The following is a 27,144-nucleotide window of genomic DNA, read 5'->3' on the forward strand; positions in this document are numbered from 1 at the left end:
AAACGTACTAATTCGTACAAGTGAGGTCGTACGAATTGTTACGAATTAGCCACCTCGTAAAATTCGTACGAATTCTCGTGAGATCAGGTTGGTTCAGCATATGGTTTTAAGCGACACGGACTAGTTGAGACACTGAAAACTTAACATGGTAAGTTGAATTAACAAATTTCGAAACCGCAAGTTGCATCAACGTTGAATTACATTGAAATAACTAAAATGCGGAATCACAGTGTGATCATTGACTTCCATAGTAAAAAAAAAAATGTCGTGATTAAAAAAAAAAAAAGATTTAATTAGTCTATATTTCATCATAAACACACATTGCTAAACAGGTAATGAACATAATCTAGCAAATATTTATAATCAATTTAGGGCTAAAATGTTGCATATGTAGCGATCCAAGTATTTATTATAATCTACTTTCAAATAACATACACAACTAATTTCAGAAAGATATCTTTGTTCCTGTTATTCATAAATACCAGTAGTGACGTTGTATTGCCATGTCGCCATAGAGCCATCAATGTGGAGTGTACAAATATTGTTCACAATCTAGGGGGCTGATTGAGATGCACCCTTAGTCTCTTTATATGCTTGTGTAGTACAGATTAAAAATGTAATGTTCTGAGTTCTTTGAGTTTGTTAACTTGATGTAACTGATTACCACAATTTTTTGAGCTCTGCCAACTTAATGGGGCTTACAGATACACTCTAAATTCTTAGTTTGCAGAAGCACATAACTTATCAACATTGTTGTCATTAATGCCTTACTGTATCCTGTTCCATTCCATGTATACAAAATGTGGGTTTTATGTACTGTGATTACACTTGAAGATAAAGACTGAAGCCGGTTAATGTACTGCAGGTTCTCTCAAATGATTTTTCATTTGTTAAACGTCTCATCTGGATTTCATTGATATTTTTTGATGCATTTAGTGTCAATATGCAGTCTTTCTGATGAGACTGTCGGTGTACATAAGAGAAAGAAGAAACTCTGAACCAGACATACCAACAGACATTCATGGCCAAGTGGAGACAGTTATCAGGTTATTCGTGATTTTTGAAATAGTAAATGGCACCAGCTTTCTTTGCACATTGAAGGATGAAAGGTAATAAAAAAAATACAAACATTCAGCTACTATGGCATTGAGAAAATTCCAGGTATCCTGACATTATGCATCAGCTTCAACCCTTCATAACTGAGCTGTTTTAATGGCTACAGAACAGAATTAATGACTCCAGAAATCAGAATCCCACGCAGACAACCAGGGACAGTTTAAGTCGTTTTCTCCCCCACCCATTCACTGCATCTTTCCTGTGACAGGGAAACTTGTGGTGTTGCTGACCTTAATTTCATCTCCTCATCATGCTGCTATAGATCTCTGCGGAGCGATTCACCGTGCTAAACAACGACTTCTCCCGCATAACTTATCTCCCTCCCACACACACACACACACCTTGAGAACACCAGCGTCGGCCTAGCAGCACATTTCTTCAACTTAGTGCCTGCCATCAGCATCACTCACAATGAGGTCTACAGCGAATGACTGGTAATAAAAGGCAGAAGGTTTGGCTTCTGGGTAGATGTGGGAGGACAGTGGTACGAGCTGAATAGATGTGCAACAAATAACCATTTTAACCGTAGTAATCATTTTTATGTCCATTTGATTTATTAGATTTAACATATATCTGTAACGAATAATCTGTAAAAAAAAAAAAATGTCATTATTGGATATATATTCATACTGAATATAATTTCCTACTCACTATAATTATATATATATATATATATATATAATGTGAGGTCTACAGGCCTAATTGCAAATAAAAGAGAAAAATAAAAGGAAGTTATTTTTAAAAAAATATTTTTATTATTATTATTATGGAGCATATTCCTGGTTTTTACTCTTTGTCTTATAGAGACGATATAGTCCATTAGTTCACTAGGTCTAACGTGTATTAAAGATAAAAACAATTAAAAATGTTAATTGGTAAATTTGTGTTTCTACCCAAAAATGCCACGCTTAATTGTCATGATTAATAGTTTATATTAAACAGAAGGCATACATTATTATCATTATTGTTGAATTTATGATTAATATTATTAGTTACCTCTCTGTATATGTAAATGAAAGAGAAAAAAACAATAAAAGTGTTTATTTTGCCTATAGATTTCCAAAAATATTTGGCATTGAATATAATAATTGAATAGGCTATATTAGTTTATCATTGAATCATTTATTAATCTAAAATGAAACAGAAGGCATAAAATGTGATTAATTATTACTGTTATTATTGAGTGCATTTCTGGTTTTTAGAGTCATACAGCCCAAATGAGTTAACGCTGTAGGCCTAATATGCAAATGAATGAGCAAAAACCAATGCAAGTTATGTGTTTCTACATGCTCTCCTCTGTGATTATATTTCAAAGAGGCACCCTTTTAATTTCTAAATCACTGAGAAAACCCGACCTAATTTCTTGAAAGAATGTCTACACATGAAAAAAGCAACGCGGTCTTTGAAGTCTAGAATTAGACACATGAACTCTTGCCCCTCCTTTAGCACAATGATGCCGTATCAGTTCTGCTTCTTATTTATTCATAATCTGACTTAATGCTTTTGAGGCATTCAGACAATTGATCCGCATCAAAACACTCCACAAACAAGCGCTTGTAAATGTTAGGACATAGGCCTATATTCAAAGGCAGCGATTAATATTTCATATCAGCCTTCAGGATTAGAAAAAGTATCGCAGTAACGCAGATGAATTGCCCCAAGACAAACGTCTCACTTTAATGCAGCCGCTCCCTTAAATATTTAAGATAATGAAGTGCCGTTTATTTTCACAGTATAGAACAGTGGGTTTGGCTGCACAGCGACCATTTCGAAACAACTTCACCGAATGTTATGTGAATCAGTCACGCTCAATGGCCACTTTGCTGCCTAACCATACTAGCGAAATAATGTGAAAGCCACCAATTGGGCTGTCTTTGTAGTCTCCTGTAGGAAAGTGCAGACTATGAAAGCATTTATTCTTTCACTCAGCTCGAGCTCGCAGCTCCTCAGAGGAGACAGCGGGCAGCTGAAGGACTGTAATTAGCACCTGAAGGCTAATTCTCACTTGGAGTTTATTTTTCGATTAAGGTTTGCACGGTGGTCTTCTAGGTCACAGTGGCCATTCATTGGAAATGGTTCAGATTTGATTTATGCACATGTCGCAATGTGTCATACGTGTGTTGTAGGCAGGCCTACTGTAAATGATTTTCTCAGTCACTTAAGCTGAATACTAACAATCAGTGACAAAATTAACAAGCTAAAGGCTATAAAGAAGGTGTCAAAGAGAATGGATTGAAAAAAATGTGCTGATGTTGATCCAATGTTAACAGCAATTACATAATTATCTCTAAACGGAGAAAGCTGGGAACACCTAGTAACACATTTGCATACGGGTGTTAATGTCCCTTCCCTCTCCAGATGTTGTGCTCTTTCTCACCTACTATTGTGCAGCTTGTAGTGTTACAATGTGCCTGCAGAGGGAGACAGAGTTCATTGTTAACAATAGTAAATCAACATAAACTTACAAAGTACATTCAAAAACATCAGAGCGGTTTAAAAAAAGAATATAGTAAGTACATAAGTTATCTTTCCAGCATAACCTAAAGGTGCATTAGGTGTTTAGAAAGACCTACAACCTGTTTAAAATCATGCACTCTCAAACATAAAAAAGCTGTTTTTATTCTACATTTTTATTGTACAGAGATCAGGTCAGCTTAAAATCACTCATGGCCGTGTTCAAACTGGCAGCATTTTTTTTTTTTTTCATATTCAGATTGGACAGCAAAAAACAAACAAACATGGAGGTGGTTTGAAATGTGATTCCAGTCAGATTTCCATGCATCTCAGTCTGGACTGCTCAAACTATAACATCAAAACTGGTGACAGGAATGCTGGAAGTATTCATAAGGTGTTCAAATGCATGTCAAAAATGATCTGCATTTTCCTGCGCGACAGAGGAGTTCTGCACAGCAACTCGACAGGGTGCTTATTTGGAAAAAGAGATGATGCACCATTTTTTTCTTGAATCCGTTTTGAAAGCCTTGTCACATGCTGGTATGACTACATAGTTACCAAAGCAACCTGTGCTGATAGGTTGGTTAAGTCTGGACACAAATCTTTTCTGCAGTCTGAACATAGCCTTTCACTATAGGCTCAGGGGTGTCCAGACTTGGTTTAGCTTCAACTTGGCTCACCAACAAAACCTGCCTGGATGTTTCTAGTAAGACCTTGGTTACCTGGCTAAGGTGTGTTTCATTGGGGTTTGGAGCTAAAATCTCCAGAACAGTGCTCTCCAGGAGCAGGACTATAACTGAATAAATTAATTTTGATTATGCACCCAGACCACTAGGTGTCAGTAAAAGACAACAGAAACAACTGCCATTTTCACAAGCACAAATGACCTATTATACACCATAGGCTATATATATATATAAAAGCATAGATTCCTCATTTGCCACTGTTTATAAGGCTGCTATAAGCTGTCCGCCAGATTGGAACTGTCAAAGTAAGCCAGTGAACACTCGAGAGAAAGTTTTGTAAAGGAACCTATGCCTGATGAAGGCCCGTACAGAGAAACACATTCGCAAAATAAAACAGCATTACAGCTCCATTTATATAAATAAATAAAACATACAGCTCTTAGCATGCTAATAACATAATATAAAATATAGTATAATATAATGTCTACTGATAAGAGAAAACATTATTTTTGTAATGTCACATGCATGCATGTATTATTACACAATACATGAACACAATTTGTACATATTTTACATATTTAGCACATGTAAAGCCTACATCTGAGCAGAAATGTGAGAAGAAAAGCTTAATTTATAAGGCAATATTTCATAGTAATCACTTCTTAAAACTATATCCAAAACAGGCCAATGAAATCTTGTATAAACATTCCCTTTATAACATATTATAAATCATGTTTATGTTATATTAAAAGGCATATAAATGTTCATCCTATGGTTTAATAGTTGCTTATAACAATTTCAGTTGACTTATGTCTAGGCTATAGCAAGTTTGGGAATAGCCAAACTAGTCAATATGTAGGGTACATAAAATGTACAATGTACAAAAAAATATAATATTTTTTAAGGTAAGTAAGAATAAATAACTTACCCCTTAAATATTATAGCCTCTCCTCGGCTGGATCAAGTCATTCCTCAAAATGAAACTGAAACCCCAATTGTGTTCTTCTTCTAACCACGTTCCAAAATGATGTAAAGTAATTCAATCTGATGAAATCTGATACATTTTATCGAGTTCATGAAGTGATAATTAAGTGCATCTACTGACACCAAAACAATTTGTCAAAGAATAGTGCGTAAGTACACATCTTGAATTGATTCAATGCACACTTGCTTCCTATTTCTGATCAAATCTCAGTTCTAAGCAAACTTCCACTATAGAATTCTCCCTTAGCAGTAGTAGCAAACACTCTGTCCTAATACCTATTGATCACAACCAATTACATTAAATTATAGTATGTTAAATATTATTAAGCAAACATAATATTTTAATATATCAAATAAAAATGTCTTATTTCTAGAAACTTACCATAGAAAATTAATATGGAGGTGGGTTGTATCATTATTAGGCTACTTGTCCTGTTGTGTGACACTTCCTCAAGATTTAATTTTGTGCTCACAATTTCCACAAACAGCAAAGTTTTAGTGTTTTTTTTTTCCCATTGTGGAAAAAAAAGAAAGGTAACTGCGAAGTTTTATCTCGTTTTTTTCTGTGCAGGAATCAAGCTTCATACTATATGTGTTTGATAGTTTGATGCACTGTGGTTAGTGGTGGGGAAATCAACAGAAATTGTTGGTTTCCAGGACTGGTAAAAGCTGACGGGAGTAAACGAACAGACAGAAGCATATTGTGGTCCGTCTGCTAGTGATGAGCTTGAACATGGCACCACTGGAGTGAAGCACAGTAGCTGACTGTGACCTCTGTGTGCTACTTGAAGGACATGCAGGACTCTGCTCATGTTTGCAGTCCATTGGCCTAAAGCATTTGTATGTAATGCACATAAACATTTACTTTTCAATGGCACAATATAATCAAATAACAATGTTTTTCTTATCCTCAAAATATAAGGTAACCGTTCGGGAGATTTGCAGGACTTCTGCCAGTTTAACACTGCATGAAATGCAAACCCCATTATTTTAGGCCTGGCTGATCTTGCTAGGTGGACACAGTAATAAAATCCCCCAGCATAAGATGTACTATACTAAACATTTATACACACTCACTGAGCAGCCCAATCTAACCTGCCAGAAAGCCATTGTTTAGATGTTTCAGTGTGTGAGCAGCCCAAATGGAAAAATGCACTGATGGAAAATGTTTTTTTTTTTTCTTTGGGTTTTTTTTTTTTTTTTTTTACATTTTATACCAGATGTTTCTTTAGCATTACATTAACAACAGTTTATTCCTTTCATCCTTCTCTTCATTTGTTACCGTCACACACTTTTAAGGGACTCTCATGGGGTACAAGAGTTTGAAATTATATTCCAATTATACATGGAGAAACAGAAAGTTGATTGTTGAACATTAAAACAACAGTAATTCATGGTGACACCATATAAAGGACAACAAAAATTTGAAAGTTCAACTCACATTTCACGTATGAAAGCTGTACACCCGAGTATCCTCTCGAAGAGTGAGTGTCCCCTGAAAGCTGCTCGTATTTTATCCACTCTGAGGTGATGGAGGGATATGCCTGGAGGAGAGAAATGAAAAGGATCCGAGTGAAAATTAAATGGCTCCGTCTGGCAGTCAGCTCAGCGGGGGCCTAGGGTTAATCAGAGGTGGTGAGAAAGAGAGAGAGAGAGAGAGAGAAACACTAGGAGGACGACACAGTAATGCAGACAGACTGGAAAGTATCAGGGAGACAGAAACCGAGCAAGAGGAGAGACTAAGAGAGCAGCGAGTGTGAGACACTGAGTCTAAACCAGACAGAAAGATCCATCAGAATGGAAAGACACAGGGACAGGAGGCATGTTTAGAGAAGCTTGGCTGCCCTCGGAGACCTTTTGAACCGTCCGCAGTGGGTCTGTCTGTGAGTGAGTCAGCACTACATGAGGTGCTGCTACATGTGTGTGATGTGCATCAGTGAAAACACAGTTGTGAGAGTTGAGGGGAGGAACTTTTCCAATCTTAGTATTGAACCTCGCTATAGGTACGGGAATATACTTCAAATATAAATCTAAATTAAAATATTTAAAAATCGTATTTTATTGTACAGTTAAAAGATATGGCCTATACGGCTATACGAGTACGGAGATTCAAATTACAGTTTTTATATTAAGTAAAGTGTGTGTGTGTAAAATTGAAACAAAAAAGTAAATATCCAATACTGTATGTATTAATGTAGCCTATTTACATATTTTCCTGAAAGAATGAATTTTATAGCATTTAAAATAATATTATAAATTTAGGTAAACTATGCAAAACGGCGACGCAAGGTTATCATCTGGATGTACGGACAACCCGTCATTTCCGTCGCATTAACAGCATCAGCACGCGGATAATGAATAGTTCGGGGCATGTTAGCGATCGCCTTTGCGCTTTTTTCCTCCTCGCTCCAAAAGTATGGTGCTGCTGCTGCGTCTCGCCATGTTTACCTCTACTTCTTGTTTACTTCCGGTATGTTTTTTGGCGCATACAAGAATTTCCTCTACTCAAAAGACCAAGATTACTTGCGAAGAGAACATGCGCAAACACAAACCGTTCCTTTTGATGGATATGCCGATACGCATTTACATGACCAAATATTCGGGTTAGAAAAGTGGTAACCCAGGGATCATATTCGGCTTTTTAAAAATTCAGCATATTCAGGTTTTTGCCGGTATTTACATGGCCGTGCGCGACCGGGTTATTGCTAATATTCCTGTTTTGAATTAGTTATTGTCTGCTTGTAAACATAGTCAATTTGAAGAAACACTCAAAAGCCTCCAGAGAGGAAAGTTGCATCAAGAGAAGAGTAACTTCTTTCTAATTGGGCTTCTTGGTGACGAAATTAATGAAAGTTGTTTAACAACTTTGAAACTTTGGTGGTGGAGGAGTAGCTTCTAAATTTCCAAAAGAAAAGCAATTTCACGCTTCATCCCAAGATCCAAACAATACCTTATTGGAATTAAAACTTATTAGGGAATACCAAGACCTGAAACCTTTGTTAGCACATTAAAACCACTTAATTATCAGTATGATAGCATCTCTTGTTAGCAACCTCCCATGATAATATTATCAATCGCAATAGCATTAGTAAGTTAATGTTTAATGCACCAATCTCAAATTCTGATAAAAACGACGGCAACAACAACGATTTGGTAGGATATATTTAAGGAAGAGGTGACTCAGCGCGTAGGACAATTATGTTGGATCCTGATTGAACACGTCAAGAGTTGGGAGTTCATATACTGAAACAGGTTACCATGTGTTTTGATGGTATTGATGCCATTTAGTTAATCGTTGTACTCTACTGGCCTCTAGTGTCGTCAGATGAAACTACAGTAGATTGTAAATGTCTGTGTAAAATGAAATGGTATTAATCAGAGAGGCATAACAAACAAGCCTCAGGTGTTTCCAAAAAATACAATATCAAAAATATTGTTAGTTTTTCGACCATTTCGATCTGTTTCCAAGACGGCATTCTTAAATTAAATAAACAAAGTAGGCCTAAGACAAAAACAAAATCTGTTTTAACCATTTTGATCTGTTTCCAGATCTGTTTGATCTGTTTCCAAAATCCAAACCCACTGAGCTAAGTGCTAGCATACATTTACCATTTTTTCTGTCCACAATTGATGTCAATGGCAATTTACTTTTAAAATGCCCAAAACAATGCTCAGCCAATGAATATATTTACTTTGTACTTTGTCTTTCTAAGATTCAGATTTGAATAATTTGTCTGAAACAGCACAAGTGTATTTTGTCATCACTCCGAATAGGATATGATGAATTATGTATGGATGAATGACTGACATTCTTGTTAGTGTACTCTTGTATGCATTGTCACCACTAGATGGCAGTCATGTGTCACAAATTCAAACCCTTGGAATTCAAACCTGTAGAATAATATAATATAATATAACAGAATAGAATAGAAATAGCTTTCGTTGCCACACACCCAGGGCCCAATTAAACCGTATTATTACAATGATTGAAACTTTTACAGGTATGCTAAAACAAAAGTCTAGAGATGCAGACGTCTTTAAGATCTTGGTTTTGCATTATCCAAACAGACACATAACCTGCTAGATGACAAATTGCCAAAACTCATATACTTGTCTAACTTGTCTTCTACTCAAGCACAAAAAACAAGGTACATTAATTACACTAAAGATGAGTCAATTTTTTCTCAGAAGAAGATATGTTTTCTCTTGCTCTGTTGTAAAATCTTTTATTATAAATTTCAATCAATAATTCAAAGGTGTGCAGTTCCCAGTTGTTTTCATGCATAAATATTTATAATGGACAACCGACATGTTTACTCAAGTGTGCCACACAAGTCCTGAATTGTAAGAAGAAAGAAAGAAAGAAAGAAAGAAAGAAAGAAAGAAAGAAAGAAAGAAAGAAAGAAAGAAAGAAAGAAAGACAGACAGACATGTTTACTCAAGTGTGCCACACAAGTCCTGAATTGTAAGAAGAAAGAAAGAAAGAAAGAAAGAAAGAAAGAAAGAAAGAAAGAAAGAAAGAAAGAAAGAAAGAAAGAAAGAAGCTCAAAAACCCTGCCCTCTCCATGTAATCTAATGGGATGTGAGACACAGTAAACAATCAAATAATTATTCATTTTTAATAATTAAAAGTTTTTTTGGTTTTTTACAAATATGGATTGTTAGTTTTTTTTTTTTTTTTAGTTAGTTATTTGATGCTACAAAAGCCTGAGTGAAGGAGTCACAGAGGCACCTACAGACTTTTTTTCAGGAGGAAATTGGAGCTTCAACTTTAATTCCTACATTTGCATAACTGTTTATTTCACATATTACATTCACTGGCTGCACACTTCAGAATGTCACTGGATGTGTCAACCTTTTTGACATTGCCGAAAACAACATTGGAAAGCCCAGAGTGATCCATATGGTTCCTCAAAACAAAACAAACAAAAAAACAGTTAAGGGGGTAAATGAAAAAAAAGAATGTAGATTTTGTTGTTTTTGCCTAATTTTAAAACTTGTGTTTTTTAAATTTCACCTCTGAAGTTTGCTAAGGCCCCAGTGGGCCCCGGGCCCCTGTTTGAGAACCACTGCAGTAGAGGTCATCTAGGTATTGTTCGTATGATTTTATATTTACAATATAGCCAACACTGCACACCGATTTCCTATTCATTCGATGTACTGCTTTGAAATACTAAGGAAGTATGCCAAAGTGTTGACGGGCTCAAGGCTACCTTTTCCATTTACTGCTGAAGAAATTAATTAGGTTATCTTTTTTTGTTATAATTACATTTGAAGATACATAACAGAGAAAAATAGCCAAACGAAGCAAGATTTTATTTGAAACCTAGAGTTTGGGTCAAAGTCACCAGTATTCAAGTGATTCTACACTCACCCAGTACTTGAACTTCAGTTTAATAGTGTATTGTAATCACGCCGGTGATTATAACGGCTGCTTGACTTGTGTCGCGTCGCGCGCCCGTAGACACACAGTGTTCAGCTCTACATGTCTTTCCACATCAAAGGGAAATCACACAAGTTCCAACAGTTCAGCGGTGGGAGGCTACCAGCGCTTGAAAGGATCGTTCGCCTCCAATGCACCAAAGCAAACAAACACTCTTGCCCTCGGAAGTTGCATATTTCCATAAACTGCATATGGATAAAAAGCGTCCTTGAGTGCCGTCAGTGTTGTTTGTGATTCAGCTCGATATGTCTGAAAATCAGCCTCTTTGCGCTCTGGTTTTCTTAACTTCACTCTTCTGCTCGACATGCTCACAGGGGACACGGTTCGTTCATTCAGCTGCCCTAGATGCGGATGGGAGATACAACATTAAGTGGGGATTTGACGAGTCCACGATAACTTTTGAAGTAGAAGTGGAAACGAGAGGATATATAGGATTCGGTTTGTCACCGACCGGTGCGATGTCTTCGTCTGATATCGTGATAGGTGGTGTGCTGCTCAACGGAAGTTCCTATCTGCTGGTAAGTGTGTGTTCACGCACCTTTGGGTGTGAATGCATCTCTGATTATACACAGCTCACAGTTTAAAATTAGCCTGCTGCATTTTGACCTCTGTAAATGTTGTGATGGATTGATTATTATTATTATTTCAGTTTTAAGCAGGTTACTCAAATGATTTAAGTATTTTGAATAAAATGTTTATTGATCTGTGATGGAAAAAAAAAATCATTAACAACATATTTGCTCCCATCCATATTACTTATACAACAATGATGTGCAAAAATGAAAGAAAAAATAAAGTAAAAAAATGATCTTATTTTTACTTTCATTTGCTTTACCATCCCATAATGCACTGTGCATTCAATAGGAAACAGCATTGGTAACATGACTGGCAAACTAACTTATTTAATGCATATCTTTGCATACTTTTTACATCAATTCAAAAAGCCATTTGTTATGAGCTTTTTAAACTTAAAAGTAATAGACATACGCCAAAACATAGATCAAAATTAATCTGCGCTTATTTATATCACAAAACAACATACTGTACAGCGGCATACTATTATTAGTTTATAATATAATCATTATATTAATAACGCATTCATAATGCATGTGTTTTATGTTGATGCATAATGCAATCATTAATTATTGTAGTATTGTTTTATTCATTATTTGTGCCAATAAAGCAGAAATAATCATCTGTTCTGCATGTCATTGCCAGATCATCTGTATTGGTAGTGGTCACAAAAACTGTATTATATAGTTTCTCTCAGGTTTTTATTTTATTATTTTCATCAGGTTTATAAAATGACATACTTTTCAAGAGTGTGAGCAACATTAAAGACCACTGTCTGAACATTTAAACCTGCTGTAATAGTTTTTTGTTTGTGTTCTGAAATCTGTTGCAATGAGATCATCAACAGTAACCCACTGACCTGACTATAATCAGCTGCCTTGTTGTGACCTGGATAATAATCAGACAGTACTTGCACAGACACTACCTTTTCAAATGAAAACAGGGCAACATTTGAATACATCCACCCCAACTGTCCATATTCTGCACATTATAATCCCCACCCAGCTGTGTCTAACTCTATGAAGTATAGAATAGTCCAAGATATGATTAGTGTTCAGCACAGGGCTATTCATCAGCATTGTTTATTAAAGACTCTTGTATACCTATACATTGAAGTTTTAGTTTAGTAAGCATGAGTCATGACTGTTTTTGTTCCAAAACTTAGCTGCAGTTCTGTTTGAATGCATTGTACAAAAAAAAGAACATTTGCGAGGACAGCTAACCAAACATTTTGATCAAAGCGTGAACGCATGCAGACCAAAACCAAAAAGATTTACTCACATGATCCCAATACTCCATTAAAATAGGTTCAGACTTAAAAGATGCAAACCTGAGATGGACTAACATGGTTCCTCCTCGCTCTGCTCAGGACTACTTTACAGACTCGAACAGAAAGGTCCACAAAGATCCACAGCAGAGCTACCAGCTTCTGTACGGCAGAGAGAATGGCACACATACTGTCCTGGCTTTCAGCAGAAACCTTCAGACCTGTGATGACAATGACAAAGTCATTACGGTAGGTTTGACATCATTACATCTGGCTCCATAAGTCTAAAAAGAAACTGCTTTTAGTGTCAGGGTCTCTTTATCCAATTTTTGGAGCGTGCACCAAACCAAAGCTTGCACTCTCAGTTGTAATTATAATGTCAGCACATAGCCTTTTGTTCAAGGGAAAACAATAGTATGGTGTTTTATTGAGGAGTTAAATAAACTCAATTCCCTGAAATGTTGTCAACTTATTATATAAAAAGCCTATTGCACACACAGTAAGCTTACAATTACCCATAATTTGTCACTGAGCAGGGCAGTACAGTGAGAGTGATCTGGGCGTTCCATGAGGAGGACGTTGGAGTGTCAGGACCAGTCTACCATGGGATGAACAGAGGTAGAAAGAGTCTGCGATTACTCAACCCTGGAAGCAGCTCCAGCATCCCAGCAGGAACAGCTTTCTTTGACCTTCAGAACGAGGAGGTGAGGGAAGTGCGTGCAGCAGACTGCTGGAGCGTTTGATGAGCTTACTGTATGACAGAAGAGTGACATAGACCGGCTTAGCCTCAGGCGGTGTTATGCCAACTGTTTTGTCTATTTGTGCATGCTTAAAAATCAAGGTCCTTAATGTCAAGGTTTTGTGGTTACATATGAATCGTTTTAAAATACAGACCCTTTTGCCCGCTGATTGGGTTTTTTCAATGAAAACAAGGCTCCTTTTATGCCTGTGGGATACTGCCAAACACCAGATTTTATAAGAGTGTACATATTTACAACCTCATAACAAAATGCTCAGCATTGAATAGGAAAAACCCCAGGAAATGGGATTAATAAAAAGCTGGAAGTCCATACTCTCCAGTCCACAATGGAATATATTGCTGGTTGTTGCCATCTAACTGCTATGTTTAACTGTTTTTTTTGTAAACATTTTTAAATATTGCAGGTTCCTGTGCCTCATAAGGATACAACATACTGGTGTCAGATCTATAGATTTCCAAAGCTGAAGAAGAAACATCATGTAATCAGAGTGAGTAATACAATTATTTAAATAGTAAAGCATGCCCATCTTAATGAAATCATAATGTTTAAAACACGTGCATTCATTTAAGTCAGGTTTTAATCCAGAGATGAGATAGCTATACAGAGATGCATTCTTAGGAAATTATAGGCTTGCATATCGCCAATTAAATCCTAAACCTCAATCCTCAGTTAACTTCTACTGTACCTACATTTATGGGCTTTAATGAAGCTATATTCATATTACAATTAGATATTACTATTACATTACCACAGCTACTTACTGTAGTTTGGCAGGCTACTAGGTAAGCATAATTAGTGTAATTTGTTGTTAAACTTCATTCAAGCTTCTGTTTTCAAAAAGTAGGTACTCTGCAAGTAGCAAACAATAGCTGACATTGAAGTTTCTTAAGGGATTATATATATATATATATAGCTTGACCATTTTGTACATAAATTAGATTCCGCATGTTTGTTTTATTTTGCTATGTTGTCACCTGAGTCCGTTTCCATCTCTTTCTGTCTCCCTCGCTTCTATTTTATGTCTCACCTGCTTATTATTGTCTTTTGCAGCTGCTATTTGTAGATCAGACACGTTACTGAAATTATACTCTCTGACCCAGATGAAAGAGTCTTCCAATAACTAAGCTTTTCAAGTTTTACTTAATTAAAGGCAGAATCGGTACTTTAATCATATGATAAACTACTACAATTAAGCTTCATCCTTTCAGGCTAATTTTTCAGATGCACCAACCTTTAATTTAATTTAACTGCTGTAGTCACCAGTTCGTGCCTATGTAAAATTCAGCTGTGGAAAGACAGGCGTGCATTCATCTCCATGAATTCATCACTATGGCTACAGCTCCACGTTTTTTAACAAAAACATAAGCGCTGCACATGCAGAAGTGAGCGGCACGCAGTATGAATGTAAGCCATTTAGTTTGCTGCAATGTTCAGCATGTAGTGGGATGGATACAAAGACACTACACAGTGAAAAGACTTGAGTAGTCCATGTTTTACAAGATGGTGAAACATACAGACAGATGCACACTTGCATTCACTAGTCAGTGGCATGCAGACTTTTAGTTGTGGCCTAAATCAAGCGATTGTAAAAGCCCGAAATACTTCTGGAGCACACTGTAAAATAAAGTTTGTCAAATCACTTAATGTAAATGGTCCATTACATTTAGCCTCAAATTAACCTTTCATTAACATCAACTCAGTTAAAACCAACGAGTGAATTATAATTATTGTGACCCCTCTTCACCCTGTCTGTCCTTTCTGCACTAGTCTGTGAAGCTCCAGGCTGTAATAGTCCGATGCCAGCTGCCCCATATAACCACAGCAGTGTCTGCTCTGTTCCTGCTCAGTTTCAAAGAGCGGATGTTGAACTGTCAAACAGGAGCAGATTTTTCCAGACACTAATGCTCTTACTGTCTATGTTCAGGCTATATTGTCACTGTCCTTATTCAGTCTAAGCCTCATGCTATATTTGCTGCCCGATGAGGGTGTACTTTATACAGTAAGACCCCAAATAAAGCGTAGTTAATTTGCTTGTGTAGTCTAACAGATTCCATGCACACTTTGTAGGCATATTACAGATGATTTACTTTAAAATTTACTTTAAGCACAACTGGCCACCCATATTTAAATTAGGCATGTGCTTGTTGTGATTGTCACAAATGTTTGTCATCCAGCTCATTTTCTGGCCTCTGTGATGAGCATTTTATCAGAATACCCTGGTCTAGTGCAACATTTTTGAATGATTGCAAGCAACGTTAGTGTGTTCTCAATGACAAAACACACAATTTTGTAACCTAAACAAAAAAGTACATCTTTCATAGTAACATTTTGATTAAAATCAATACATGAAATCATGCTGTTCAATATAAAGACAACATAGGTTAGGTGGTGAGAGCTGAATCTGTGATAGGTTTACATTAGATGGATTAGACGTGCTGTTATCAGTTAGCATACTACTATGCTACAAAATGTTACATGTTCAACAGATTTTGGGGTCTCAAAAATCAAAACAGCTTCCCATTGTTAAAAAAGAAGAGGTGGAAGGGAAATAAAGGAATGTTTGAATATTTATACAGCCACTGTTTGGCCCTGGGTCCCACTGCTTTAGGCAGAGGCCCCTGGATGAGAGGACACAGTTCGCTCTGTTGGAAATGCTTTTATTTAGAATTCCAGTTCCGACAGAAGAAGCCCACTGTGAGGAGAAAAAATAATTCTAAAATCCCCCACTTCCTACTCCAAAGATATCCAAGCTAGTTTTAGCTCAAGAATACACACACACACAGACACAGTTTTCTTGTAGAGGATCAAAATATAGTGTTTAGAAAGATAACCAACTTTTAAAAAAATCCTTATGACTGATCCCTTTATCAAAGCTCTGAACAGCGTGTGTAGCGGAAAGTGTCTTATTTTAGATTTACTCATTTTTTTCACAAGGACTAATTAAATCAAAAGTGAGATTTACAAAATTCTGAAAATAAATTCAGCTTTACCATCACATGAATTAATTATGTTTTAAAATATATAAAAATAAATGAATTTGCCACACCCAGTAACAGGATTGTTGAAGTGGAATTTTGATATAAATATTCATTTCAGCTATATTATGTATTTAAATTTATAATATAATTTTCAGGTTCAACCTATAATGATATAAATGCACTAATAATAAACAAATAAATACATTTTATACTCCATTAGTCCTTAATAATACGTGCTTTTATTCTGTACTGCTGAGATGGCTATTTGAATTGAACACCATTTTAATACCTTAAATTCAAATTCAAACAATTCTGCACCTTGTTTGCTGCCTCAGTTCAAACTCAAAAACAGAAATGAAATTCAAAAGGCATTCTCAATTACATTCTGAGTGGCGCACAACCCTATTATTTATATTCCACTCTCTCTGTTTGGTGTTTTCAGATAGAGCCATTGATTCAGAAAGGTCATGAGAATCTGGTTCATCACATTCTGCTCTACCAGTGCGACAGCAATCTGAACAAGAGTGAGATCAACAGAGGACATGAATGCTACCATCCAAATATGCCAGACTCCTTCTTTACCTGCGAAACCGTCCTGTTTGCCTGGGCTATTGGGGGAGAGGTGATCATTTCATAAGTTCATATTCGAATCATGAGACTTTCAGATATTGAATGAAAAATGATTTATATGTTGCAGGGCTTCACCTATCCTCCACATGTTGGAATGTCTATAGGAACCTCAATAGACCCAGTCTATGTACAGATGGAGATTCACTTTGATAACCCATCTTTACAAAGAGGTATGTTATATCTTGTTTATTTCATACCTTAACAGTTTAAGGCTAAACCTCCCTCACTTAGTGACTTATTACATGACTAAACATTACATTACAGAACATTAGGGGAGAGCAGGGCACAACGTAATGCTTTTTGACCGTTTGTGTAAATCTACTTACAGTTTAGAGTATTTATTTTTTCCCGCATTAATTTCCCACATGTCTTGTACAATTATGTGGTTTTGATTTAGTAATACAGTGTATACTTTTTTCTTGATTTACCCTGAAAGAATGGAAGTGAAATGTGACAACATGCCCCATACGTGGGGTACATTGTAACATGTGAGGGGCACATTGTAACATCACCATATGACAGCTTAAAATGCTATCTCATCTAATCAGAAAAATATACAAGTCAAACCAAAATGTTTTCTTAATAAAATACAATTATTAACTTTTTCATATAATATAATGTCATTTTTTAATAATTAAAAATAAAAAACTTTTTGAGTTTGACATTAACAAACATCGGAAAACACAGCTATACACCATAGTTCAAAACAAAATAACATTTACTCTCAGTCTTTATTTACATGTTTCTCATGTTTTCTCAATAGAATTCATAAAAGTATAGAATATAATAGCATATTTCTAATAGGGGCACATTATAACGCAATGTTACAACATACCCCAACTGCACAACTTGGGTTTAAACCCTGATAGTGTCATCTGCTAGTTAGTGAAGCATTAAAGAATGATATCAACTGTTAAACAACAGATTGGAGATTAAAATAATTTTTTTTCTATATAGTGTTGAAATGGCCACTAGTAAATACACCAAGTTTCGTCATGCCAGCATGTGTGGAAGTATTTAAAACAAGCGTGTTATCAACTAGCCCCGCGTTACGTTGTGCCCCACACTCCCCTACAGTTATTTTCTGTCACATTTTGTGTCAGTTATTTTATTTTATGTATTTGTGGATGAAATAATCACTATAGTCTTCATAGTATACTACAATGATTTTCAGTCAATCAATAATGAACTTATCTGTAAGGGTCGAGCCGACACAATCTCATCAATTACTCTTTTTTCGAATAATCAAGTTTTTGTACGATTCACGTCGCACAAATTCATATGAAATCACCACCTCATAACATAGTTATGTTTTCCCATGAGATCAGGTTGGTTAAGCCATAAAGAGCTGAGCTCAGAGTTTTGGTCTCTCCACAGGGACAGTGGACAGTTCAGGCCTGCGTTTGTACTATAGCCCCAGCCTGAGGCGCTATGATGCCGGGGTCATAGAGACAGGAGTGTGGGTCAGTCTCTACCACATGCTGCCCCCAGGCATGCAGGATTATATTACAGAAGGACACTGCACACAGGAGTGTCTCCAGGAGGTGAGACCGCAAAACACAGGAATTATAGTGGTTAAACTCCATTGACACTCTATGAGATGATATTTGATACCATTCAGACTTTTGGAATCACTATGAAAGAGTGTTTTTGAAAGGAAAGAGATCAATATTCTTATTCACCAGGACGCATTAAATTACATTAAGACTTTTATTATTACAAATGACTATTTATATAAATAAATGATGTTGTCAAGACTGCATTTATTTGGTCAAAAATACAATAAAAATATAAATAAAAATACTGCCTTTACTTGGTCAAAAATACAATAAAAATATAAATATTGTGAAATATTATTACAATTTAAAATAACTGTTTTCTATTGTAAGATTTTAAAATATCATTTATTCCTGTAATGACAAAGCTGAACTCCAGTCTTCATTGTCACATGATCCTTCAGAAATCAATCTAATATTCTGATTTGCTGCAAGTAACATTTCTTATTATTATCAATGTTGAAACAGCTACTTATTATTTTTGCAGAAATTGGGATAAATTGTTCAAGATTCTTTGCTAAATTCTTTAAATATTTAGAATAAGAACATTTGAAACAGTAATCGTTTGTATCATTACAAAAATCTTTACTGTCACCTTTTTAATCAGTTTAATGTATTCCTTAATAATTTTTGAAAAAATGCATTGATTCCAAACTTTTGAATGTTTTCAAAACCCAGACCCCCCCCCCCCAAAAAAAAATGTATAAAAAGTATAACATGTCTCTTTTCCTGTAAAGTCATTAGACAGTGAGATGCCCAGTGGAGTTCATGTGTTTGCAGTTCTGCTCCATGCTCACCTGGCAGGACGGGCTATCAGAACCAGACACTTCCGCCAGCAGGTCGAGCTCCAGTCACTTGCCTCAGATGATCAGTTTGATTTCAACTTCCAGGAGTTCCAGCCACTCAGCCAGGAGAGGATCATCCTGCCTGTCAGTCACAGTCCAATCAGTTTCATAATCTTCATTGCTCCATCTGAGGGTGAAATTGATGTGTTGCATTAATACCAGAGACAGTGAACCTCACAGTTTGCTTTACTCATTTTTGGAAAAGCCAAAAAAATTGGTTCTGTGGTACTGTGCTTTTATCTCACTGTCTCGTTTGGGTCAAATTAAATTTGACATTTACTCAGACTAAATTATTTTCACTGTTCTCATGATTTAGAGTTTATAGCTGTGGGATTGGTAGTATTGTAGTAGAAAAGAATAGAGCAATTACAATTATCTGCTCCAGTGTCCATTTTCAAACACTTTGTATTACCTGATATAATAAATTCAACATGTAAACAGAGCACATTGTGCATCTGTAAGACTGGTGTCTATTTAAAAGGGCCTACAGGTGAGAGGTGACACCCAACAGTGAGCATAATAGAGAAGAAAATGTTTTTACTAACCGTGCATTAACATAAATCTATTTTTCTGTCACCAGGGAGATTCTTTAATCACTGAGTGTAGATACAACACTAAAGGCAGAATGAACATGACCTGGGTAAGATTAAAGCTTTTGAAGTCTTGTTTGCTCTTTTAACAATTGTATAAATGTGTGTTTTTTACAGAATTATATTAATCCTGGATAATAGCAAACCTTAATAATACTGTAATAGAGCTGTTTAGTCAAGATATCTGATTTTTAGGCCACCCCGAGCAGTAATTTGCCATGGCTTCATTTGGGAATTTCTAATGGGATTTTAAAATAGCATTTCTTGATGTACTGTATGACTTAAAAGGTCTGTGGGGAATATTACTTGAGACTTTATCATTTTGTTCACCAACGTAAAGGCATACATTAGTTCACCCAAAAATGAAAATTCTGTCATCTTTTACTCACCCTCATGTTAGGACTTTCTTTCTTCTGTGGAACGTAAAAGAGACATACATTTGTTTCACAGAAGAAGTTGTACAGATTTTGGACCAACGTAAGGGTGCAAATGATGACCGAATTTTAGAACAACCTTTTAGATGTTTTATGGTACACAACTACCTCTGGGTGTGCATCTCACAAATCTCCATCAACTGCAAGATGCTTTCCTATCAATATGGGCCAACATTTCTAACGAATGATTTCAGCACCTTGTTGAATCAATGCCACGTAGAATTAAGGCAGTTCTGAAGGCGAAAGGGGGTCAAACACAGTATTAGTATGGTGTTTCTAATAACCCTTTAGGTGAGTGTATATATATATTAGGGGTGTGTGTGTGTGTAATTTAAAATGTAAAATTCAACAACAAAAAAACTGTACGACTATAAACTAAAACTATAGACTTTAGGACTACAAACTGAACAGCTCTATTAGAAACACGTCTTTGAATCTCAACAGCAGGCTCTTGGCTAAACAATGTGTCTGCAAACAGCTGCAAGTCTGTGGAGATGGATCCAGCTGCTGACGTTTGCCCGTACACATGAAGCCATAGAGTTGATAGGCTGAGCCGAGCTGCTTTTTCTCTGTAGACAGTCCACAATCCATAAACATCAGGGCCAAATCACTGGTGTTTTGGATTCATATTAGAGAGATCAAGATATATTTGCTGCTCTGTGCATGTCAGTTCAGTTTTGCTCAGTACTGGGCATAATTTGCCACAGGCCTCTGGCAGTTACAATGATTCAGATGCTTTATGTCAGTGTAATATTTCAAGGTCTTGACCCTAGTAATGTGGAATGTCTTTTTTTTTTTCTACAGGGAGGTCTTAGTACACGCGATGAGATGTGTTTGTCGTATCTGCTGTACTACCCCAGGGTTAACCTAGCCAGGTGTGAGAGTTTACCAGAAATCACCGGCCAGCTCAAATTCATTGGGGTTAAAGAGATTCAGGAGCCTGTTACGTAAGTCTGAAAAAACACTTTAGAAAAGGGCTTCTTTGTTAGTGGCAAATATACACGTATTAAGTTCATACCAATGAATAACATTTATTGTAAATGGCACTGATGTATGAGGCTGCACAAGAAAAACATCCAAATTACCTGACAGATATGACTGAATGAAAAATCTTGAAATAACAGACATGTGTCTGGAACAGGGTGAGACTAGACTCTAGATTGTGTTTAGCCAATCAGAAGACTGAAGGTGCTATCTGCCTGTCAGTCATTTTGCATTTAGCTATCCAGCCTTATTTAGCAATTGCCAATTGTTACTTATGGTATTTGGTAATGTTATTTTTGACAACTTTGACAGGACAGAGATCCTACTACTCACATGCTCCAAGAATCTCACATGAATCTTTTAAAAGTCTAATTCATTGGCTAAAGTATGCTTCAGTTTTGACACGAATACTTAACTTAGCTGAATACATAACCTATCAAAGTATAATCCATTTGATAGTGTGCCTGATAGACATTGTTTAAACTAGAGTTGTGTATCTAAAAATGGAGAAAAAAAAAATCTAAAAATGAAACGGATGAGACGGAACTACAAAAGATTAACAAGCACTTGTGTGAAAGAGTAAAGAAACACTCGGAACTAGTTTAAACAAGTACAGTTATCAGTCATAACGACAGTGTTATGTTACCAAGTGTACACCTGCGGTCATTTAAACACTTATTATCATAATCCATGTAACATACTTAATATTATTCTTAATATCCCTACACGTCACACGATTAGACATTGCAATGCATAATAAAAAACAACATTTATAGAAAACAATTGAGAGTATATTCCTCATTCATGCCCAAAGGCTATAGACATTTTAGGTCAAAAATCCATTTACTTTCCCTCGGCAAAAGTCTCCGCTACAAATTACCACCCCTACGTGACTGCGTTATATGTTGTATAACGAAATTTAATTCTGAGATCTCATTAAAATGACGCACAACTGGAGATAATGACAATGAGAAATTAAAATAATATGATGACTACCAGTTTGCAATATCAAGTAGGAGAACAGACTGTTTCTATACAGCTAAAATAATGGATGAGACCAGAAGCCTTGTACTTGAACCCACTGTTATGGAAATAAGGTGAATACTTTTGGCTTTAGTCTGGTTTAGTAGACAAGTTGTCATGACAAAGATACTGACAGGTTATGATGTATTGGCTTAATAAGACATCTTAAACAATGTCTTATTTGCATTCAAAATGTCATTATTAAGCGAAAGACACTTAATGACAGTTGTCATAAACCTTACTTCATATTCAAGACATATGTCATGTGATGGTTATGAAGGTGTTATGTCAGTCTTATGCACACCCCTTCAAGTAAAGTGTTACCCAGTAGGTTATGAAACATAAGAAAACAGAGAGAAACAGGGTGAAAAACAATGGAAAATAAGTTCAAGGACAAAATGTTTATTTAAATGGAACAAACTTGAGACAATTCTGTGAAATTGTAGACCCAATGACAACTTGGTTCGCATAAGACTGGTGTCACGTAATAGCTTAACAGCGGTTGATTGATGGCCTGCCAGGTAGTCAGATGATCAAGTGAGGATAAATGTTTTCACTTATCATCCAAATGTTCTTGCTGTCATGTCAGCACAAGAGCTTTACCAGAAGATATACCATCTTGCTTCCATCAGAAAGTGCAAATTGTTTGCCCGACCAACTGGAACATCTGGAATGGTCATTGTAAAATGTGTTTGTCTCGTTCTAAGAGAGCCAAAAGACAGATGTTATCAAATCTAGTTTGCACGTCTTATGAAACCTAGTTTGCAATTTTCATTGCTGAGATAAAAATAAATAATCTTCAAGACTTCTCTTTTAAACACATCATACAGTATATGGACATCAAAACATCACTGTTGTGTTAGCCATTGGTTTAGAAACAAATTCAAACATGGTGGCTTTCCAGCAGTCATCTACAAAGATAAGTGGTTCTTAGCTAATTGTATAGGTGGAACTAGCTCTTTGAGATGTTATCGCAACCATGGTATACATCGAAAGACATAATATTTGAGTTTTAAGGGAGGTCCACATCTCAGAGCAGCTGCTTGTTTTCGACTCTGTGGGCGTCTGCTGAGCTGCTGATGTTTTGTATAGATTCCTTTCACTGGTTTGTGTAGGGAGAGGGAGAGATGTGTGGTTTGTTATGTCCGCACATGTTTGTTTGTGATTTTGCGTGTGAGCAGGCAAATGTGTGTTTTGGATGGACGTGGGTGTACGTCTAAAATGAGGAACATCTGAAGGGCCCTGCTGGTAGAGTGTGTTTATTCGACCCCCTGAGGCTCAGAGCAGTATTGTACTCAGATGCTGGAACTGGGGGGATTGTAAGGGAACAGACCTGGCAACTTTAAACAGATTTAGTTTCAAAAGCTCTGCCCCAAGCGCCCTCTGTCTTTCGATCGCTACTCACACACTCTCTCTCTCACACACACACACCTATAAAGCTGATTGAGAGGATATCGGTCATCAGTGAGTACATTTATGTCACTCAAACCATCATTAATGAAATGGGGAATAGGGTAAATTAATATGTTTACTGTATATATTCAGTCCTTATTTAAGTACCACTTTACCCTAAAACATTTTTTTTAATTCAGTACTGCGAGAGGGGTTGTATTATAGGTAATTAAATGAATATAAACCAGGATATTTGCATTGATATCTATAGACTAATAAGGCAAGCATAAAGTGTTTAAAATTTAAAAGAATTGTGTTGGTTGCTGTTTCCATGCAATTACTCCACACTGAATGAAAACTGACGAATTTAGTACACAATCTGAGAAGTATCATAAAAGTGGTGTGTACTTAGTGTGGAAATGTTGGTTGGTTGTCTAAAATATGAACAAATCATTCCATTTTGCAAGAGCAATCATTTCATTAAAAGATTCATTAAAAAAAAAAAAAGATCAGACCACTACTTCTCTCATGAACACACCAAGAGCGCTAGGGATGTCTTCAGTAAATAGCAGATGCTTACAATCTAAATTCAAATTCAAAAAAGTAATATGGACAAGTAATATGGCATCCTCTTGGGCGACAGCTCCAGTTCCCATTCCTTGTAACTGTATGGAAAAATGTATTCGAGAGACTTGGGTGAACAAATGTGGATCGAACTACTGTAAGTATGGTTACGTTATTAAGTAAAGGCACTACACCAAAATCATCTCTTTTGCTTTTTTGAAGAACTTGGCCATTTGTGATTAAGAGTCCTAAGAAATACAGCAACCTCTCCTTCACGGAGGCCATGGACAAATATAAGTGGACGAGGAAGAGAGGGAAAGCGTTCAACAACATTGTACGGAAACTTCCCATGAATGTCCGCTGCTCCAAGATCGGCCAGGATGAGTGGTCGGTGAGTGATTTTGGTTATGCAGGGCCTGTACTGTATTCTTTTATATTAATTCATTTTAAAGTCACCCTCAGTAATTGTTTTGTATATGCACTGTAAAAAAAAAATATTGTTTATTTAACTTAAAAAATGAAGTAACCTGGTTGCCTTCAAATTTTAAGTTCATTGAAATGGAAAAATTGAGACTGATTTAATCATCAGAAACTCAAAATATTAAGTTATATGAACTACATAAATGATTTAAGTTGATTTGACAAAAGAAAAAATGTTGTGATAACAAATCACAAAAATGTATTTTTTACAGTGTGTGACTACTAGTAAAACCCCTTGGACGTATACTGACACCTAGTGAAGTGGATTACGAATAATACAAAATAAGCATTTTTTGTTTTATACTGAAGGCACATTAAATATGCTGTTCAACTGTGATATTAATAAGAAATGTTTCCTGAGCACAAATCAGCATATTAGAATAATTTCTGAAGGATCCTGTGACACTAAAAACTGGAGTAATGATACTGAAAATGCAGCTAGCCATTGCAGGAATAAATTACATTTTAAATTATATCAAAATAACTTTAACATTTTATATTGTAATAATATTTCAAAATGAAATAGTATTCAACCTTGGTGAGCATAACAAAAAAAAAGACTTAAAAAACATAAATGTTTATCGACCACAAAAATCTGAACAGTAGTGTCCAACAGTAGTTTCAATGTTTTTTCAAGTGGTCAGTATTTTCAAAAGGTTGATTCAAGTTGTTTTCTCTGTCTCTGTCAGATTCAAGGGATGATCGTCTCTCCTCCGGAGCTAAAGTTAGAGCAGACGTCTGCTGCTGTCGTGACCTGTAGGAATATCTCAGAAATTCACTGTGAAAGTTCCCTCGCTCTGCTGCTCACTGCTTGTCTCTTGCTATTACTGCAGACCTGCTTTCACCTCTAATGTCTGCTGTCATCTCAACCCATGTACTCATAAACACACCTACAGCAGGCTCCATTGGGTGTTTTCCAGCAACAGTGGAGCTCAAGATTTACACCTTGCAGACAGTATTGAGTAATTGCACTGTGTGACACATTCTTAATTAACCTAAATCAAGTTTATCACTAACACTGGTCACTACTGTGCTGTATTCATGTAGGCATCATTCATCCTTCTCGTGGAATCGACTTTGGTTAGTACACTGCGGTTTTGAAAGCCTTTCTAACAAACACCTTGCATATACAGTACATTTTCAAAATGTCACCACATCCTGTGTCTTGTGAGTTAAAGGGAAAGTTCACCCAAAAACGAAAATGTTATTTACTCACTCTCATGTCGTTCCAACTCTGTATGACTAACACTCTACTGCGGAACACAAAAATAAACGATCTTTTGTTTTAGTTTTGTTGGTCCATAAAATGAAAGCCAGTGAGGTCTAATATTGTTTTGGACCCCATTGACTTTCATTGTATGCAATGAAAGCAGTCAAAAGTAGAACTCCTCAGAAGTGGTGTATATTTTGTAATACATTTATCCCATTCACACTGGTAGTTTTATTAAAAGTGAAAGCTGCCTTAAAAATAACACATGCAAAAGCGTTCAGTCCAGAGCTCTGCGAACTGTGTTCCTCTCATTATAAGCTAAAGGTGTGTTTCATAAATCCTGGCATTATATTCAAAACCATTGCATTTTATATGCTGTCTGTCTTTTAAGCAATAAATGTTTATTTCTTGTAAATATTTAGAGACTTTATTTGTAGCTGGAGTGTTTAATGAAATGACATGCATGGTCATTTTAGATTACAAATGCATTTTATGTTTACTGTTGTTGTTTTTTTGTTTTTTGCATTATTAAATTTAATTTGTTTGCTTGTTTGCTTTTAAGGTTTAGTTAATCTGGAAATGAAAATTATTCCTCTGTATAAAACAAAATGAGAAAATGAATGTCCTATACATTACTGAATACATTATTACATGTGAAAATTGTCAGTAATATAATCTGTTACATTATACTGTATAGTTTAGGTCATTTATCTGATCACTTTACTTTTGACAACTCATTTATAGGATTTAGAATAATCCTGTATTCATTTAAAAATGCAATGAAAAATCAATAATATGAAATGCATTACATATGTCAGGCCTTCTCAAACTGGGGTTTGTGAAGGAACTGCAGGAGGTTCATAAATTGATGAAAAGCTAATCATTAATTAAATCTTAAAAAAAATAAATTTAAAGAAAATATTTTAATATTAAAAAAATCTAAATAAAACTCTTACTAGACAATATTTTATTTGTTATGTGTGTAAATGCCTTACTAGTGGCTGTTTTTCAGAGGTGGACAAAGTAGACTACACAACTTCCTTACTTGAGTGAAAGTATAGATACTACTGGTCAAATTTTACTCTGTTTCAAGTAAAAGTTGTAAAGACCGTTGTTTACTTAAGTAAAAGTACTTTTTTTAAAAGGACTTAAGTATCGGAAGTAAAGAGTAAAT

At 35.8% G+C, this 27,144-nt stretch overlaps 1 protein-coding gene and 1 long non-coding RNA gene across 3 annotated transcripts; one reads left to right on the top strand and one right to left on the bottom strand.

The window, feature by feature from the left end:
• Positions 1 to 2,196: 2,196 nt before the first annotated feature.
• On the bottom strand, positions 2,197 to 12,666 carry LOC120493701 (uncharacterized). Of its 2 annotated transcripts, none has more exons than XR_016146019.1 (3): positions 12,587 to 12,666; positions 6,682 to 6,784; positions 2,197 to 3,527 (listed from the first exon to the last, which is right to left on the bottom strand). It is a non-coding gene; the product is annotated as an uncharacterized LOC120493701 (long non-coding RNA). The 2 variants fall into 2 exon arrangements; XR_005625762.2 differs by lacking the exon at positions 12,587 to 12,666 and adding an exon at positions 10,615 to 10,697.
• On the top strand, positions 10,793 to 26,926 carry moxd1 (monooxygenase, DBH-like 1). Its single transcript, XM_039692465.2, has 12 exons — positions 10,793 to 11,201; positions 12,626 to 12,772; positions 13,060 to 13,227; positions 13,688 to 13,771; positions 16,705 to 16,884; positions 16,960 to 17,062; positions 18,270 to 18,436; positions 19,186 to 19,377; positions 19,874 to 19,933; positions 21,122 to 21,264; positions 24,503 to 24,671; positions 25,450 to 26,926. Exons 1-12 carry the CDS (start codon positions 10,929 to 10,931, stop codon positions 25,609 to 25,611), a joined length of 1,848 nt encoding a protein of 615 aa, XP_039548399.1. The 5' UTR covers positions 10,793 to 10,928; the 3' UTR covers positions 25,612 to 26,926.
• The last annotated feature ends 218 nt before the right edge of the window (positions 26,927 to 27,144 follow it).

This window comes from Pimephales promelas, chromosome 13 (assembly GCF_988280905.1).
Source record: "Pimephales promelas chromosome 13, fPimPro1.hap1.1, whole genome shotgun sequence".
Lineage (NCBI taxonomy): Eukaryota > Metazoa > Chordata > Actinopteri > Cypriniformes > Leuciscidae > Pimephales > Pimephales promelas.

Bases quoted from the DNA above. Each gene is read 5' to 3' on its own strand.
- moxd1 (XM_039692465.2), top strand. From the start codon at position 10,929: ATGTCTGAAAATCAGCCTCTTTGCGCTCTGGTTTTCTTAACTTCACTC. The intron at 16,885-16,959 runs GTGATCATTTCA...TATATGTTGCAG, and splicing joins CCTGGGCTATTGGGGGAGAG to GGCTTCACCTATCCTCCACA. The intron at 21,265-24,502 runs GTAAGTCTGAAA...GCTTTTTTGAAG, and splicing joins GAGATTCAGGAGCCTGTTAC to AACTTGGCCATTTGTGATTA.